This window comes from Oncorhynchus clarkii, chromosome 18 (assembly GCF_045791955.1).
Source record: "Oncorhynchus clarkii lewisi isolate Uvic-CL-2024 chromosome 18, UVic_Ocla_1.0, whole genome shotgun sequence".
In the NCBI taxonomy this organism is placed as follows: Eukaryota; Metazoa; Chordata; class Actinopteri; order Salmoniformes; family Salmonidae; genus Oncorhynchus; species Oncorhynchus clarkii.
This window is the reverse complement of record NC_092164.1, coordinates 56,538,588-56,551,998: the sequence shown is the minus strand read 5'-3', so window position 1 is coordinate 56,551,998 and position 13,411 is coordinate 56,538,588. Positions and strand designations below refer to the sequence as shown.

The 13,411-nt window shown below is 42.5% G+C and overlaps 1 protein-coding gene across 1 annotated transcript in view; it reads left to right on the top strand.

Moving 5' to 3' along the window:
- The first annotated feature begins 744 nt into the window (after positions 1-744).
- LOC139373742 (TBC1 domain family member 5-like) overlaps positions 745-13,411 on the top strand; it is a 34,870-nt gene continuing 22,203 nt past the window's right edge. Inside the window, exons 1-10 of the mRNA XM_071114667.1 lie at positions 745-827; positions 8,476-8,534; positions 9,748-9,869; positions 10,576-10,639; positions 10,816-10,924; positions 11,594-11,683; positions 11,761-11,835; positions 12,585-12,652; positions 12,845-12,947; positions 13,260-13,348. Of these exons, the coding sequence (XP_070970768.1) occupies positions 9,767-9,869; positions 10,576-10,639; positions 10,816-10,924; positions 11,594-11,683; positions 11,761-11,835; positions 12,585-12,652; positions 12,845-12,947; positions 13,260-13,348 (701 nt within the window). The 5' untranslated portion in view covers positions 745-827; positions 8,476-8,534; positions 9,748-9,766. The remainder of the gene's footprint in view (positions 828-8,475; positions 8,535-9,747; positions 9,870-10,575; positions 10,640-10,815; positions 10,925-11,593; positions 11,684-11,760; positions 11,836-12,584; positions 12,653-12,844; positions 12,948-13,259; positions 13,349-13,411) is intronic.

The following is a 13,411-nucleotide window of genomic DNA, read 5'->3' as shown; positions in this document are numbered from 1 at the left end:
GCTCTGCCTGCGGCTATGGAACCCTGACCTGTTCACCGGAGCATGCTACCTTGACCCAGACCTGCTGTTTTCAACTCTCTCTCTCTCTCTCTCGATCTCTCTCTCTCTCTCTCTCTACCACACCTGCTGTCTTGACCTCTGAATGCTCGGCTATGAAAAGCCAACTGACATTTACTCCTGAGGTACGGACCTGCTGGTCATCTATGAACGTTTGAACATCTTGAAGAACAATCTGACATTAATGGCTATATACTCTCACAATCTCCACCCGGGACAGCCAGAGAGAACTGGCCACCCCTCCGAGCCTGGTTCTTCTCTAGGTTTCTTCCTATGTTCCTGCCTTTCTAAGGAGTTTTTCCTAGCCACTGGTGCTTCTAGTCTGCATTGCTTGCTGTTTGGGGTTTTAGGCTGGCATTCTGTATAGCACTTTGTGACATCAGCTGATGTAAAAAGGGCTTTATAAATACATTGGATTGATTCATTCATTAGTTCACCACCACACACTCATCATCATCTTCATCAGCATGGGCCTATTCATTACATGACAGAGGAAATACAGTGAAGCCCATCTCATGCATGCTATGTTTTGATGTAGGATATGTTAGACTATATAAATGAAACATATCACAAGGTTACTATTTTGCAAGCCCGTTCTGTCTTTTTTATGATGTATTATTTCAGGGATTATTATGCATCTCGCGCACGCGCTGAAATCACTTAATCTCCCTAGTCACATGTTCTATCAGCTGTGCCTCAACACACTTGACTCGCGACTGTTTACTATCAGAAGACAGCACAGAATGGGGAGCCCCGCATGAGCAGAACAGGTAAAATGCACTCTCACATTAAACGACGGAATATGCAATGGGATTTTTAATAACTGGAAATAACCCGTGCGTTTGTATGAAGTTGCTATATTGATTTGTCTTTAGCCACAGAGCTGTATGTCGGAAGTGTAGCGCTAGGCCTGTGTGAAAGCTCGTGCAGCTAGCCTGAACGCTAACCCGAAAAATACTTGCAAGACAGTTTGACGACTAGATTATATAGCTAGCTAGAAGTCAGCTACGTAAGTATTTTCTAGCGATTGTAAATATGCATGGCGTTGCTACCTAGTTAAAAAGTTTGTTTTTCTACCACCATGCTGGACATCTAACTAGTAGAGCTAGTTGCTAACTATATCATGCCAATATATTGCACATCGACAGTCATTGCGGTGGAAATTGGTCTGATCACCCTTTCTATAAAGAAAACCGTGCAGGTTGATTCAGGCGTTTATTTTATAGCGAGGATCAAATTTCACTTTAAATATAGTTCCTAGAGATGATAAATATGCCTTTGTTGACAGATCGTTTTTTTGTGTGTGTAGCCGGCTATTTTTTGGTTGGGGATATTTTCCTTCTCCAACCACCAGAACGATTCACAAATCAGGGAGTCCAAACAATAGACTCCCGATGTTGTCCCAAAGCTGTTTGCTAGCTATGTTGCTTCTTATTTTAAACAATGGCAAGCACTAGCTAGCCTATGTCTACCTGTTTTTATTATGTCCAAGTTACAGGTGCCAACAACACTATCGTGACCCAGCATAGTCAGGTTGTATAAGAGTTGTTTTGGCCAGAGGCCGCCCAGACAGGAGGGGTCTTTACCATAAGAGAAGCGTTCTGTCAGTATCGAACCTTTGATCTCTGAGCGAGGTGCACTGACAGCAGAGACTGAAATTAGCAGCCAGCCAGCACATAGCCTACTCAAACGAAACGATCTGTGTATTGTGGGGTAAACCACTAATGAGAAACTGCAATAATATAAGACCAACCGCCTTGATTCGGTCTTATGTAGCAACATTTGAAATAGTTATTTTACATTAGATAAAAGCAGAGTCACAGAGCTACACAATGGTATATCATACACTGCATTTGAGGAACAATGAAAAAGTAATTCTGCTTTGAAAGTTGATAAACTTATAACCTCACTTTTGAGAAAATGGCCTTGGAATGTTTTGGTACCTACTGTAGAGCTCTTCTTTGTCTACACCCATTCAGCATCATTCACACCCTCTTAAGCTTTAGCCCCCACCCAAACTCTGACCATTTTACTCGGCCTAGGGTGTTGAGAGTTCGTAAATTCATTAGTTATTCTGCGCTCTGGCACACTCAGACGAGAGTGCTCTGAAAACGGAGTAGCTGGTCAGACTGAATTTACGAACGCACCAGAAATGGTTATTTGAATAGTGGAGTCTTTTGTTAAGACATTTTGCTAGCTAGCTAAACAATGAGCCATAATCCCAACTCATGACGTTACTACCCTGCATGAATCTGCAGGTAGCTATCCAACCAGGTTAAATGTTAGCTAGCTAACATTAGGCTTTAACTAGCCAAGCAAATGGCTCTGAGATTCATATAATAAGATCATACATGTAATGTTAGCTAGCCAGCCAGCTAACGTTAGCTAGCTAACAGTACACTTTAACTTGAAATGAAACTACTTTCTGTCCAAATTCGAAACGTGTAATATCTGAAAATGTAGCTAGCTAGACTATCTTACCCGGGATACATCATAGATGGACGTGTCTCCTGTCACGGATGCCATGGTTGCCATAAATTTGAAGATGTAATCCAGAGACCGGTGTTTTCTCCATCTCCTTAGCTATTTATACTCAGATTCCACTGATTTCAAAACTTGGTTCTCCAGAAAGTGGAGAACAACTCTTATGCAGTTTTACTGTGAGATACACGCATTTTGATTTTTAAAAAAAAGTTTACGTTCAAACAGCTCTTCTGTGATGTAGTGACCCGTGACATACGCCTATTGTCCTGAAACGGGTGACGTGTGTCATGTTGTTTTGACCCCTCACTGTTCAGTCACCGAACAATGACTGATATTGGCTAGTGTAGGACTTTTTTTTACCAATACATTTGTCACAAATTGCTTATCAGAAACCTCAGCCTAACCTCTATAGAGCAAGCGGATGTGACAGTCTCAGAGAAACAACTCCCTGGGTAGTGAATAGATTGTGTAGATAGATGAGGTGGGGAAACTATTTAGTCCATTTTAGAATATGGCTGTAACCTAACAAAATGTGGAAAATGTCATGGGGTCTGAATACTTTCTGAAGACACTGTACCAATACAAACATTGTCATAGCTGTAGTATGAATCTGCAGGTAGCTAAAGCTAACCAACTAGGTTCAATGTTAGCTAGCTAACATTAGGCTTTAACTAGTAATGCAAAGTGATTTCTGATTTGAATAATATTATTACACAGATCATACAAGTAACCTTAGCTAGCATGCCAACGTTCGCTAGCTAGCTAATGCTTTAACTTGGAAAGAAAGTTTCAAATTTAGTTTAAAAAGTGATATATCTTTGAAAATGTAGCTAGACTCTTACCAGCATACATGGATGAACGCTTCATGGCAGACTGGAACCATTCAACTATTTTTGTTTGTAGGTACATCTTGTTTGGCCAGCGTTGTTAAGTCACTCCAGTTCACACTGACTGTGGTGTGTGCAGAAAGTGTTATTGTTGAGAAAAGTAGCAAAACGTTTGTTATTCTCGATAGCTAACATTATATCTTTCAAAAACGGTACAGTAAAAAGGGCTGCCAATGCATGCTGAACAGCTCATGTTATAGACAGAAGCATGGCAGACCAATCCAAACTCATCTCCCAGCATGTCCAGCCCATCCCATAATCTCAGCCAATCATGGCTAGCTGGAATGTTCCTGTCTTTTCCCCTTGCTAAACCAACTAGTCTTGTAATTTGACAATTTTATTCGTATTTACGTATGGAATACAAGTTTGTTATTAATGCACAGGAAAGTTCCATTTCGTTGTTTCGGAGTCCTCTTGATAGCAATCTGTATAGTGTACTACATCCACTAAAATGGACCCTCAGTCACATGAAAGACGTCAGGCTCGTCCTCTCTACTGGCACTGAAGTACCCTTCTCTGTTTCTGGTTTTCCCTCAGTATATTCTGCTGTACTGCTGTTGTCTCCAATGTTGTCATAACTCAGAATGCCCAGGGCCTCTCAGCTGATCTGCTGTTCTAAAACACCATAATCAAAGCCTCACAGAAAGCACAAGAGCTTTATGGCTCTGGGCAGAGGCTACTCAGCCTCTATGTCTAGCTCAGTTTATACCCAATTGGTTTTCAACCGTTTTGGGCCTTCCGAGTCCTACGTCTCGCTCTCTCACACACACACACACACACACACACACACACAAACTAACTTCACCTCTTAACAGCAAGTGATGTTCTCAATCTGTTTATAGTAAAGAGGAAGTGAATGATAATGGTGCTCTATTAATATCCCTGATGGTATGAAGGTGTAGCTATATGTATTTCACTTGCATTTCTCATTTTATTTTCTAAGGTGTTTGTCTAATTTAGGCTTCTGTTTCTTTAATGTGTTCTCATCGTACCTTCTTCAATCAACTAGGATAATGTATCTAGGCTACTGGCTGAGGTCATGTACAGGTCAGGGCAGGAGGACTCAAATGTGTCATGATGATTTCTATTAATGGCTTACAGACTATCTTCAAATGCCTGGGTTGTGTTCATTATTGCACACGTAGCAAAATGTTTTGCAAATTAATATGAAAACAAGCTTTTCTTATTGGACAAGTTAAGGTAGGTCTCTCCCTGTTTTGTTCCGTTTGGTCCCAGTGGACCCTTTTTTCCCACACAGAGGTGGGATTCAGTGGACCTTGTTACAGTAGGCTAAATCACAGGCAAGTACACTGCATGACCAAAAGTATGTGGAGATTAGTTTGTTGGACTGCCAGATGGTGAAGCATCACGCCATAGAACGCTCTTCCGCTGCTCCAGAGTCAAATGGCAGCAAGCTTTACACCACTCCAGCCGGCGCTTGGCATTGCACATGGTGATCTTAGGCTTGTGTGCAGCTGCTCGTTCCCAGGACAAACAGTTATTGTGCTGACTTTGCTTCCAGAGGCAGTTTGAAACTCGGTAGTGAGTGTTGCAACCGAGGAAAGACGATTTTTACCCGCTCCTGCTTCAGCACTGCGGTCCCGTTCTGTGACCTTGTGTGGCATACCACTTCGCGGCTGAGCCTTTGTTGCTCCTAGAAAAATTGAATTGTTGGAAAGGGGGCAATCTGTGACAGTGCCACTTTAAAAGTCACTGAGCGCTTTCATAAGGCCATTCTAGTGCCAATCTTTGTCTATGGAGATTGCATGGCTGTGTGCTCAATTTTTATACACCTGTCAGCAACGGGTGTGGCTGAAATGGCCAAATCCACTTATTTGGAGGGATGTCCACATACTATATATATACACAAAGTATCTTCTCATCCCAATGTAAGTTTGTAGATAGCAGTGCAAGCAATTTACCTATTGGTTTATTAATGCCTTCCATTATATATTTATTTGATTACATCATAAAAAATGAATTCAGTGAATTATTGACGTATGTCCTGGTGATATGTAGTACATTATGCAGTACCTAATGTGTTATTTGCGCTGAGAAGTTTGCCGTTGTTGCAGAGCAGAAGATTACTCTCTGGAGGATAACTTTTAGAAAGGAAGTGAAACCTTCCACCAGACATGGCCGTGAACACTCAACACGCAACACACAACACGTCTCAGTAGTACAGTCCGTCTGTTACATTCCCTTACATGGCCTGACTAGTGAGTGATTTTATATGAGGAGCTCAACATCCCGTTCAGAATTACAAGATTGAGTGATTTAATCAGTTATTCCTTAAGTTTCCTCTTCCTGGAATTCAGAATGTTGGAATAGCCTCTGGATTCTGGGAGTAGAGGCATAATGAATGAAACTATTCAACTATGGTAAAGAAGAACTCCTCAATAAGGATCCTCAACTATAGTTCTGAGATTCGAGCCCTTCGGACACTTCTGAAACATGCCTAACTCTGAGAAGAATCTGCTCAACTTCATCATGATGAAATGCAGTGCATTATTGTTGACCTATTCACAGCATGTCTCTAGCTATTGTTGGAGATTAGTTTGAATTATTTAATGAGATATTGTCTTTTAAAAGGGGGGAAAACTCAGATAACTTGAAGGCATTAGTCTTTGTGAGGAACAGATGTTGCAGAGCCAAACAGGAACATAGAGTACGCATATAACATTATTTATATTTTGATAGTGTGCGCGGTTGATTTATCAAAGCCGGGTTCCATGCGCCTCGTTAATGGGTTTAAGGAGATGCTTTTGTTGGGTGATTTCCATAATTAATAAAGGAAAATGCATAATGCTCTCACTGCTGCAGTGGAAGGAATTGTGTGTTATGTAGGCTAAGCTTATGTGTACGCACTAGGGTTGTCACCATACCAGCATTGCAATACTCCGAGGAATCATGGCAAGGAATTGTCTTTGCTTTCCTTTTTGCCATGGAATATCAGGTATTGTGATAACCCAAGTACGTACACACGCATACACACACATACATAACCATGGAAGATGCCCATCCAGGATAAATAATGGAATATCAGGTATTGTAGTATTGTGATAACCCAAGTACGTACACACGCATACACACACATACATAACCATGGAAGATGCCCATCCAGGATAAATAATGGAATATCAGGTATTGTAGTATTGTGATAACCCAAGTACGTACACACACGCATACATAACCATGGAAGATGCCCATCCAGGATAAATAATGGAATATCAGGTATTATAGTATTGTGATAACCCAAGTACGTACACACACATACACACACATACATAACCATGGAAGATGCCCATCCAGGATAAATAATGGAATATCAGGTATTATAGTATTGTGATAACCCAAGTACGTACACACACATACACACACATACATAACCATGGAAGATGCCCATCCAGGATAAATAATGGAGAGGTGGCGGGGTTTAACATATATATATTTTAGTTATTTTTATTTTGGGAGGAACTTTTTACCCCTCTTTTTTGCTGCCCAATTTGTCATACCCAATTTGGTATTTACAGTGTTGTCCCATCCCTGCTACTCCCGTACGGACTCTGGAGAGGCGAAGGTCGGGAGCCATGTGTCCCCCCGCCCAGCCGCGCTGTTTCATGACACACTGCTCGCTTAACCCGGAAACACTGTACAGCTGGCTACCGAAGTCGCTAGAGTGTGACGGGACAAGGACGTCTGGCCAAACGCTCCCCTAACCCGGCGACTCTGGGCAAATTGTGCACGGCCTCATGCCTCTCCTAGTCGCGGCCGGCTACAACACAGCCTGGGATCGAACCCGGGTCTGTAGTGACGCCTCTAGCACTGCGATGCAGTTGTTTAGACCGCTATGTCCCTCGGGTGGGCCACGGGTTTAACCTTAATTAAATCAACATGGTTTGAGGACAATTTTAAGACATTGGCGTCTTTTGATGAACGGCATGTCGTCGACTAGTTCTGTAAGTTCCTGCTCAATGTCCGTGTCATTGTACTGTTATGTGAAACGTCTTGATTGGTCATTTCTTTTGGTAGGAGCATGTAGTGTCAATGTTTTGTCTTTCTTTTGTCACAGATCTCCCACAGAGCTGTCAGTCTGAAATGCCATTTGTACATACTGTACTCGATACCATCTACTGTATCTTGCCTATGCTGCTCTGTACCATCACTCATTCATATATCCTTATGTACATATTCTTTATCCCCTTACACTGTGTACAAGACAGTCGTTTTGGAATTGTTAGTTAGATTACTTGTTATTACTGCATTGTCGGAACTAGAAGCACAAGCATTTCGCTACACTCGCATTAACATCTGCTAACCATGTGTATGTGACAAATACAATTTGATTTGATTTAGTGAATATGGGGTGAGAATTCCCTGGGCTATCCCTGCTCTGTGCTCTTCCTCCATGGAAGTGGTTGTTTTTATGCACAAGCCACTTGACTGTCTCTGTATGTGATTAGAATGTTTTCCTTTGTAAATTGAGATGTGTTATTTATCAAATCTTGTCCATTCTGTCTTATTAAATCAGTGTATCCTATGTCAGTGACGTTTCAAAGCCACTCAACAGACATTTGAGTAGCCTACACTAGGGTTGGCCGGTACCCACACTTTCATACCGTTCCTGTACCATAAGGAGGTATTCGGTATTACTGGCAATGCACACAAGGGGCACTATTACTTTCCAAACATGCATTTGATGCACACAACCCATTTAGGCTGCAGGGATTTTGATCCAGGAAGGAATTGATCGTATCTGTCGTAACCAAGAAGCTCGATCTGGCAAGCTAGCCATTTGGTTAGCAAACCATGTGGATAGTTGGAGACCTGAGATGGAGTAGTTTATTTGGCATATCTTTGTTAGTTCACTTGTATGAGTAGTTGTGTACGGTATACTGCACAAGCCTAGCCTATACTGCGTAGCCTTATGTTGTGTTGAATTCCCCCAACTGATCCTATTTATACCCAGGGACAGAGGAAAAATGCCAAGCCTTTGCCTTTTTCGTTTCTCTTTTTGTCCTGAATGTCTCTTTTGTGTTTCTCTCAGATAGCCTAAACCCTCATCTTTCCTGAGTCTCGGCTGAGGAGGAACACAACGTTGTGACTGTAAGTACTGACATGGAACAAAGACAGACAAAAAGCATAGGCCTGGAGCTGAACTGGATAATATTATTAGTAAATCTAACTTTATTTATACAGCACATTTCAGACAGGGAATGTAACTCAATGTGCTTCACAGGAAAAAAACTGAATGAAAATAAAAACTGCACAAAACGCTTAAGAGGATAAACAAAATAACAATAAAAACGAACGACTAAAAAGCACACTAAGGAAAAGCAAAGCTAAAAAAATGTCCACAGTTTAGGCCCCCTCAGGTTCTCTGGCAGGCTATTCCAGAGGCTGGGGCAAAATAACTAGAGGCTGCCTCTCCATGCCTCTTGTTTCTAGGCTTTGGGATAGTTAAAAGGCTGCCTCTCCATGCCTCTTGGTCCTGGGCTTTGGGATAGTTAAAAGGCCAGTGCCAGAGGACCTGAGCGACCTACTAGGTACATAACATGGGTATATTTGTTCTGTTTTTAATTGCTCTACTAAACTTAGTCCCAGTGGTGTAAAATACTTAAAGTACTTTAAAATACTGCTTAAGTAGTTTTTTGGGGGTATCTGTACTTTACAATTTATATTTGACCATTTTTACTTCACTACATTAAGAAAGAAGTATTTGTACTTTTTACTCCAAACATTTTCCTTGACACCCAAAAGTACTCATTACATTTGGAATGTTTAGCAGGACAGGAAAATGGTCCACTTCACACATCCACAGAACATCCCTGGTCATCTCTACGGCCTCTGATCTGGCGGACTCACTAAACATGCATGCTTCGTTTGTAAATGATGCCAGAATGTTGGCGTGAGTATCTGTAAATTTTAAAAACAAGAATGTTGCTGTCTGGTTTGCTTAATATAATTTATGTGAAATTATTTAGACTTTCTTTCGATACTTAGGTATATTTTAGTAGTTATATTTGATACTTGAGTAAAAGTTTTTGGTTTAAAATATACTTAAGTAGAATTTTACTGGGTGACTTTTACTTGAGTCATTTTCTATTAAGGAATCTTTTATCAGATGAGTCCTCTTGCTCTGTGGTGTTTTGTTCTTACTCTATGGTGTCTACTGCTGCAGTCATCCTACTCTTGTTCTGTGGTGTTTTGTTCTTACTCTATGGTGTCTACTGCTGCAGTCATCCTACTCTTGTTCTGTGTTTCTTGTTCTGTGGTGGTACACAGGTAGTTTTAACCCCTCCTGTTGTTCTCATCCCAGGTTCTGTTGTGTGGTGGTCATGCAGCACCCTAACTTCGAGACCCACCACCCTCTCCAGCCTGATGGAGAGCAGGAGCCTGGCTTCGACCCTCTCCACAACTTCAACAAGAACCACAGCCGTGGTGGGTCAACATGTTCATTAAAGCTATATTTATATGTTAACCCTTTATGGCAACCATTTGAGGCTTAATTAAGCAGTTATTAACACTTCATATTCATAACCAAACACCATTTAATGACGAGCGAAGGAGAGTCGGGGGGGGGGGGGGGGGGATGCGAGGTAGTTGAATGTGGGGATAACGAAAGACTGTGACAAAGGAAATATTGACGGAGAAAGGTATGGAGTGTGTAGTGGATTGTATAACGGTGAGTTATGAACACAGCTGATGACGCCTGCGGACGAAAGATGGGTTAGCGTGTTTAGCTAATGAATTTTCATAGTGAGTGTCCCCAGAGCAACGTCACATGATACACTTCTGTAACTAATGTTGATTGACAGCTCCCAGGAGTGTGTGTGTGTGTGTTAACCTGCAGGGCAAATGAGTTATTATGTATGATGATGATTTTAGGTTTGTGACTTCCCTGCGTCTTACTCACGCTTGAGAAATACCCCGAGACATACCGCTGTCCTTTTCCCCGTGACATGATTTCATTGGTAAATGTAATGTGGTAGAAACCATGCTATTGAACATGCCTATTGAAATCTGTCAAAGAGAAGGATGCGTTTAAACATCCATTACTTTGAAGATGAGCCTCACTGATCATGTAATTGGTGTCAATGCCGCCTTCTAGTGGCTGCGTGTGTGAACTGCTTGGTTTGTTTTACAGGAGGATCTCTGGATAGTAGCAGGTTGTCTTACTCGGAGTCTGAGTCCACCTTCCTTTCCTACAGGTAAGAACTCATGTTGCTGTGCTGTGTGTGTTCATGCTTAATGTGTGCGTGTGATTTATATTTTGGTCCATGTCACATGCAGATCTAATTCTCTGTGTATTGCACATTAGATTTAATAAAATTGCACAAACTCACCAAAACTTCTCATCTCTCCCGTTACCCACCTCCCTCCGAAGGAAAGAATGGGATGACTTGTTCCTGAACAGTAATTATCTGGCCAGGATTCGGCAGGCAGGCATCAGTGGCCGATTGCGGAGCAGCCGATTCCGCAGTGTGTGCTGGAAGGTAAACCACTCACAAAGATGGCTCTCAGGTTTCTCTCTCTTCAGAATACTCTGTGTATGGCTGTGTCTTATTTGATTATCTAGACCTAGGTAATGGGATTGAACGGTTTTAATTTAAAAAATGTATAACCCCTTTTTCTCCCTGATTTTTGTCATATCCAATTGGTAGTTAGTCTTGTATCATCGTTGCAACTCCCGTATGGACAAAGGAGAGGCGAAGATCCTCCGAAACAAAACCCTGCCAAGCCGTACTGCTTCTTGACACAATGCACGCTTAACATGGAAGCCAGCCACACCAATGTGTCGGAGAAAACACTGTACAGCTGGTGACAGTGTCAGCATGAATGTGCCGTGCCTGCCACAGGAGTCACTAGTGTTACGGGACAAGGACATCCTGGCCGGCCAAAACCTCCCCTAACCCGGATGACACTTGGCCAATTGTGCGTCGCCTCATCAGTCTCCCGGTCGCGGCAGGCTACGACATAGCCCGTTATCGAACCAGGATCTGTAGTAACACGCTGCGCCACTCGGGAGGAACAATAGATTAAAAGTTAACACTGATATGACTGTTGTGTGAAAGGTGTTTTAGCTATAGTGTTTAATGTTTTATTTGCTACTGTGCGGTCGATGGTATCTGAAGGAAGTTCTAGCATGTCTTGTTGTCTTCTAGTTGTACCTGGAGGTCCTTCCTGAGGATAAGAGCCAATGGCTCAACAAGACCAAGGAGCTGCGAGCCCAGTATGAGAAGATCAAAGAGACTGTGAGTTATTGTGTGTGTGTGTGTCTCTGTGTGTATGTGTGTGTGCCAGTCACTGACTCTCTCCCCTCTCGTCTCAGCACATCACCAACCCCCGTAAAGCTGCAGGCCAGCAGGACCTGGTGGTCAACAATCCACTCTCACAAGACGAGGGGGTAAGTGTAGTGAAGCCTGAGTTTCTCTGAATACAACTCCTTATCCATAATGCGGTATATGGATGTCCTAAATATCCCTCTATCACAGGACTATGGGGGTATCCCTGTTGTAAATGTATATCATAACTTTATTATGATGTAGAGCTAACTGCCAAAATAAAGGAAACTCCAACATAGTGTCTTAATAGGGCGTTGGGCCACCACGAGCCAGAACAGCTTCAACGCACCTTGGCATACATTCGACACCTTCTTCCACAAGAAATTCCATAATTTAGTGTTTTGTTGGTGGTTGAAACCGCTGTCTTAGGCACCGTCTCCAGAATCTCCCATAGGTGTTTAATTGGGTTGAGATCTGATGAATGAGTGGGCCATCACACGTGGTTTACATCATTTCCATGCTCATCAAACCATTCAGTAAACACTCGTACTCTGTGGATGGGGCGTTGTCATCCTATGGGGGCATAGCCATGGTAGCCAAAATAGTGGCCTACCCAACATTTTTATATATGACCCTAAGCATGATGGGATGTTAATTGCTTAATTAACTCTGGAACCCAACCTGTGTGGAAGCACCTGCTTTCAGTATACTTTATATCCCTAATTTACTCAAGTGTTTCCATTATTTTGGCAGTTACCTGTATGTCCCTATATTGTGTTATAATGTATTGTAACATATAAGTATGGTGAACTGGTTTATGGTGTATTTCCTGGTTCATATGTCCCTGTGCTCTCCTCTCCCTCCTGTCCAGAGCCTGTGGAACAAGTTCTTCCAGGACAAAGAGCTGAGAGGGATGATCAAACAGGATGTGATGAGAACGTGAGTCTGCTACACTTTTAAATACAGCTCTGGTTATCAAATAAAGTCACTAAAGTCCTTCTCCGGTCTACTCTATGCCTCTCATATAAACACCATCTTACCTTTCCCATCACTTCTCTCTCCTCTCCCCTCTTTTTAAATGTTTTCTCTTCTCTCCCTCTATCCTCTCTTGTTCCTCTTTTCTGTCTGTAGCTTTCCTGAGATGCGTTACTTCCAAGACGAGGCTGTCAGGACCAAGCTGACAGACATCTTGTTCTGTTACGCCCGAGAGAACGAACTGCTACTGTACAAACAGGTACCACTACACCAGGCACACAATGTTCAATTTGCACACCATGACAGGGCCACCAGGCATGCTGTTGCAACTCCTAGACTAGACCGTATACTGTCCACATTGTGCTACACAGGGAGAGCATGGATGCCCAGTCAATGTTCTAACAGGAAGTGACATACGGCTGGCCACTGGTTAATTAAGTTTAATGATGCTCTGTCAAAACTGATAGCACAACTCGTGCATCACGCTGAGAGAAACACAGGCCATGCTGAATCATGTTCTCTTTCTGTCTCTCTCGGTATCTGTGACCTCGCTGACTCTCTCTGTCTGCAGGGAATGCATGAGTTGTTGGCTCCTATCGTGTTTGTCCTGCACTGTGACCATCAGGCCTTTCAGCACGCCAGCGAGACCGCGTACCCCAGGTCAGTCACACCGGCACCCCTACTTCACATCTATCTCCTACCCTTCAGTTACACCCTATGCTG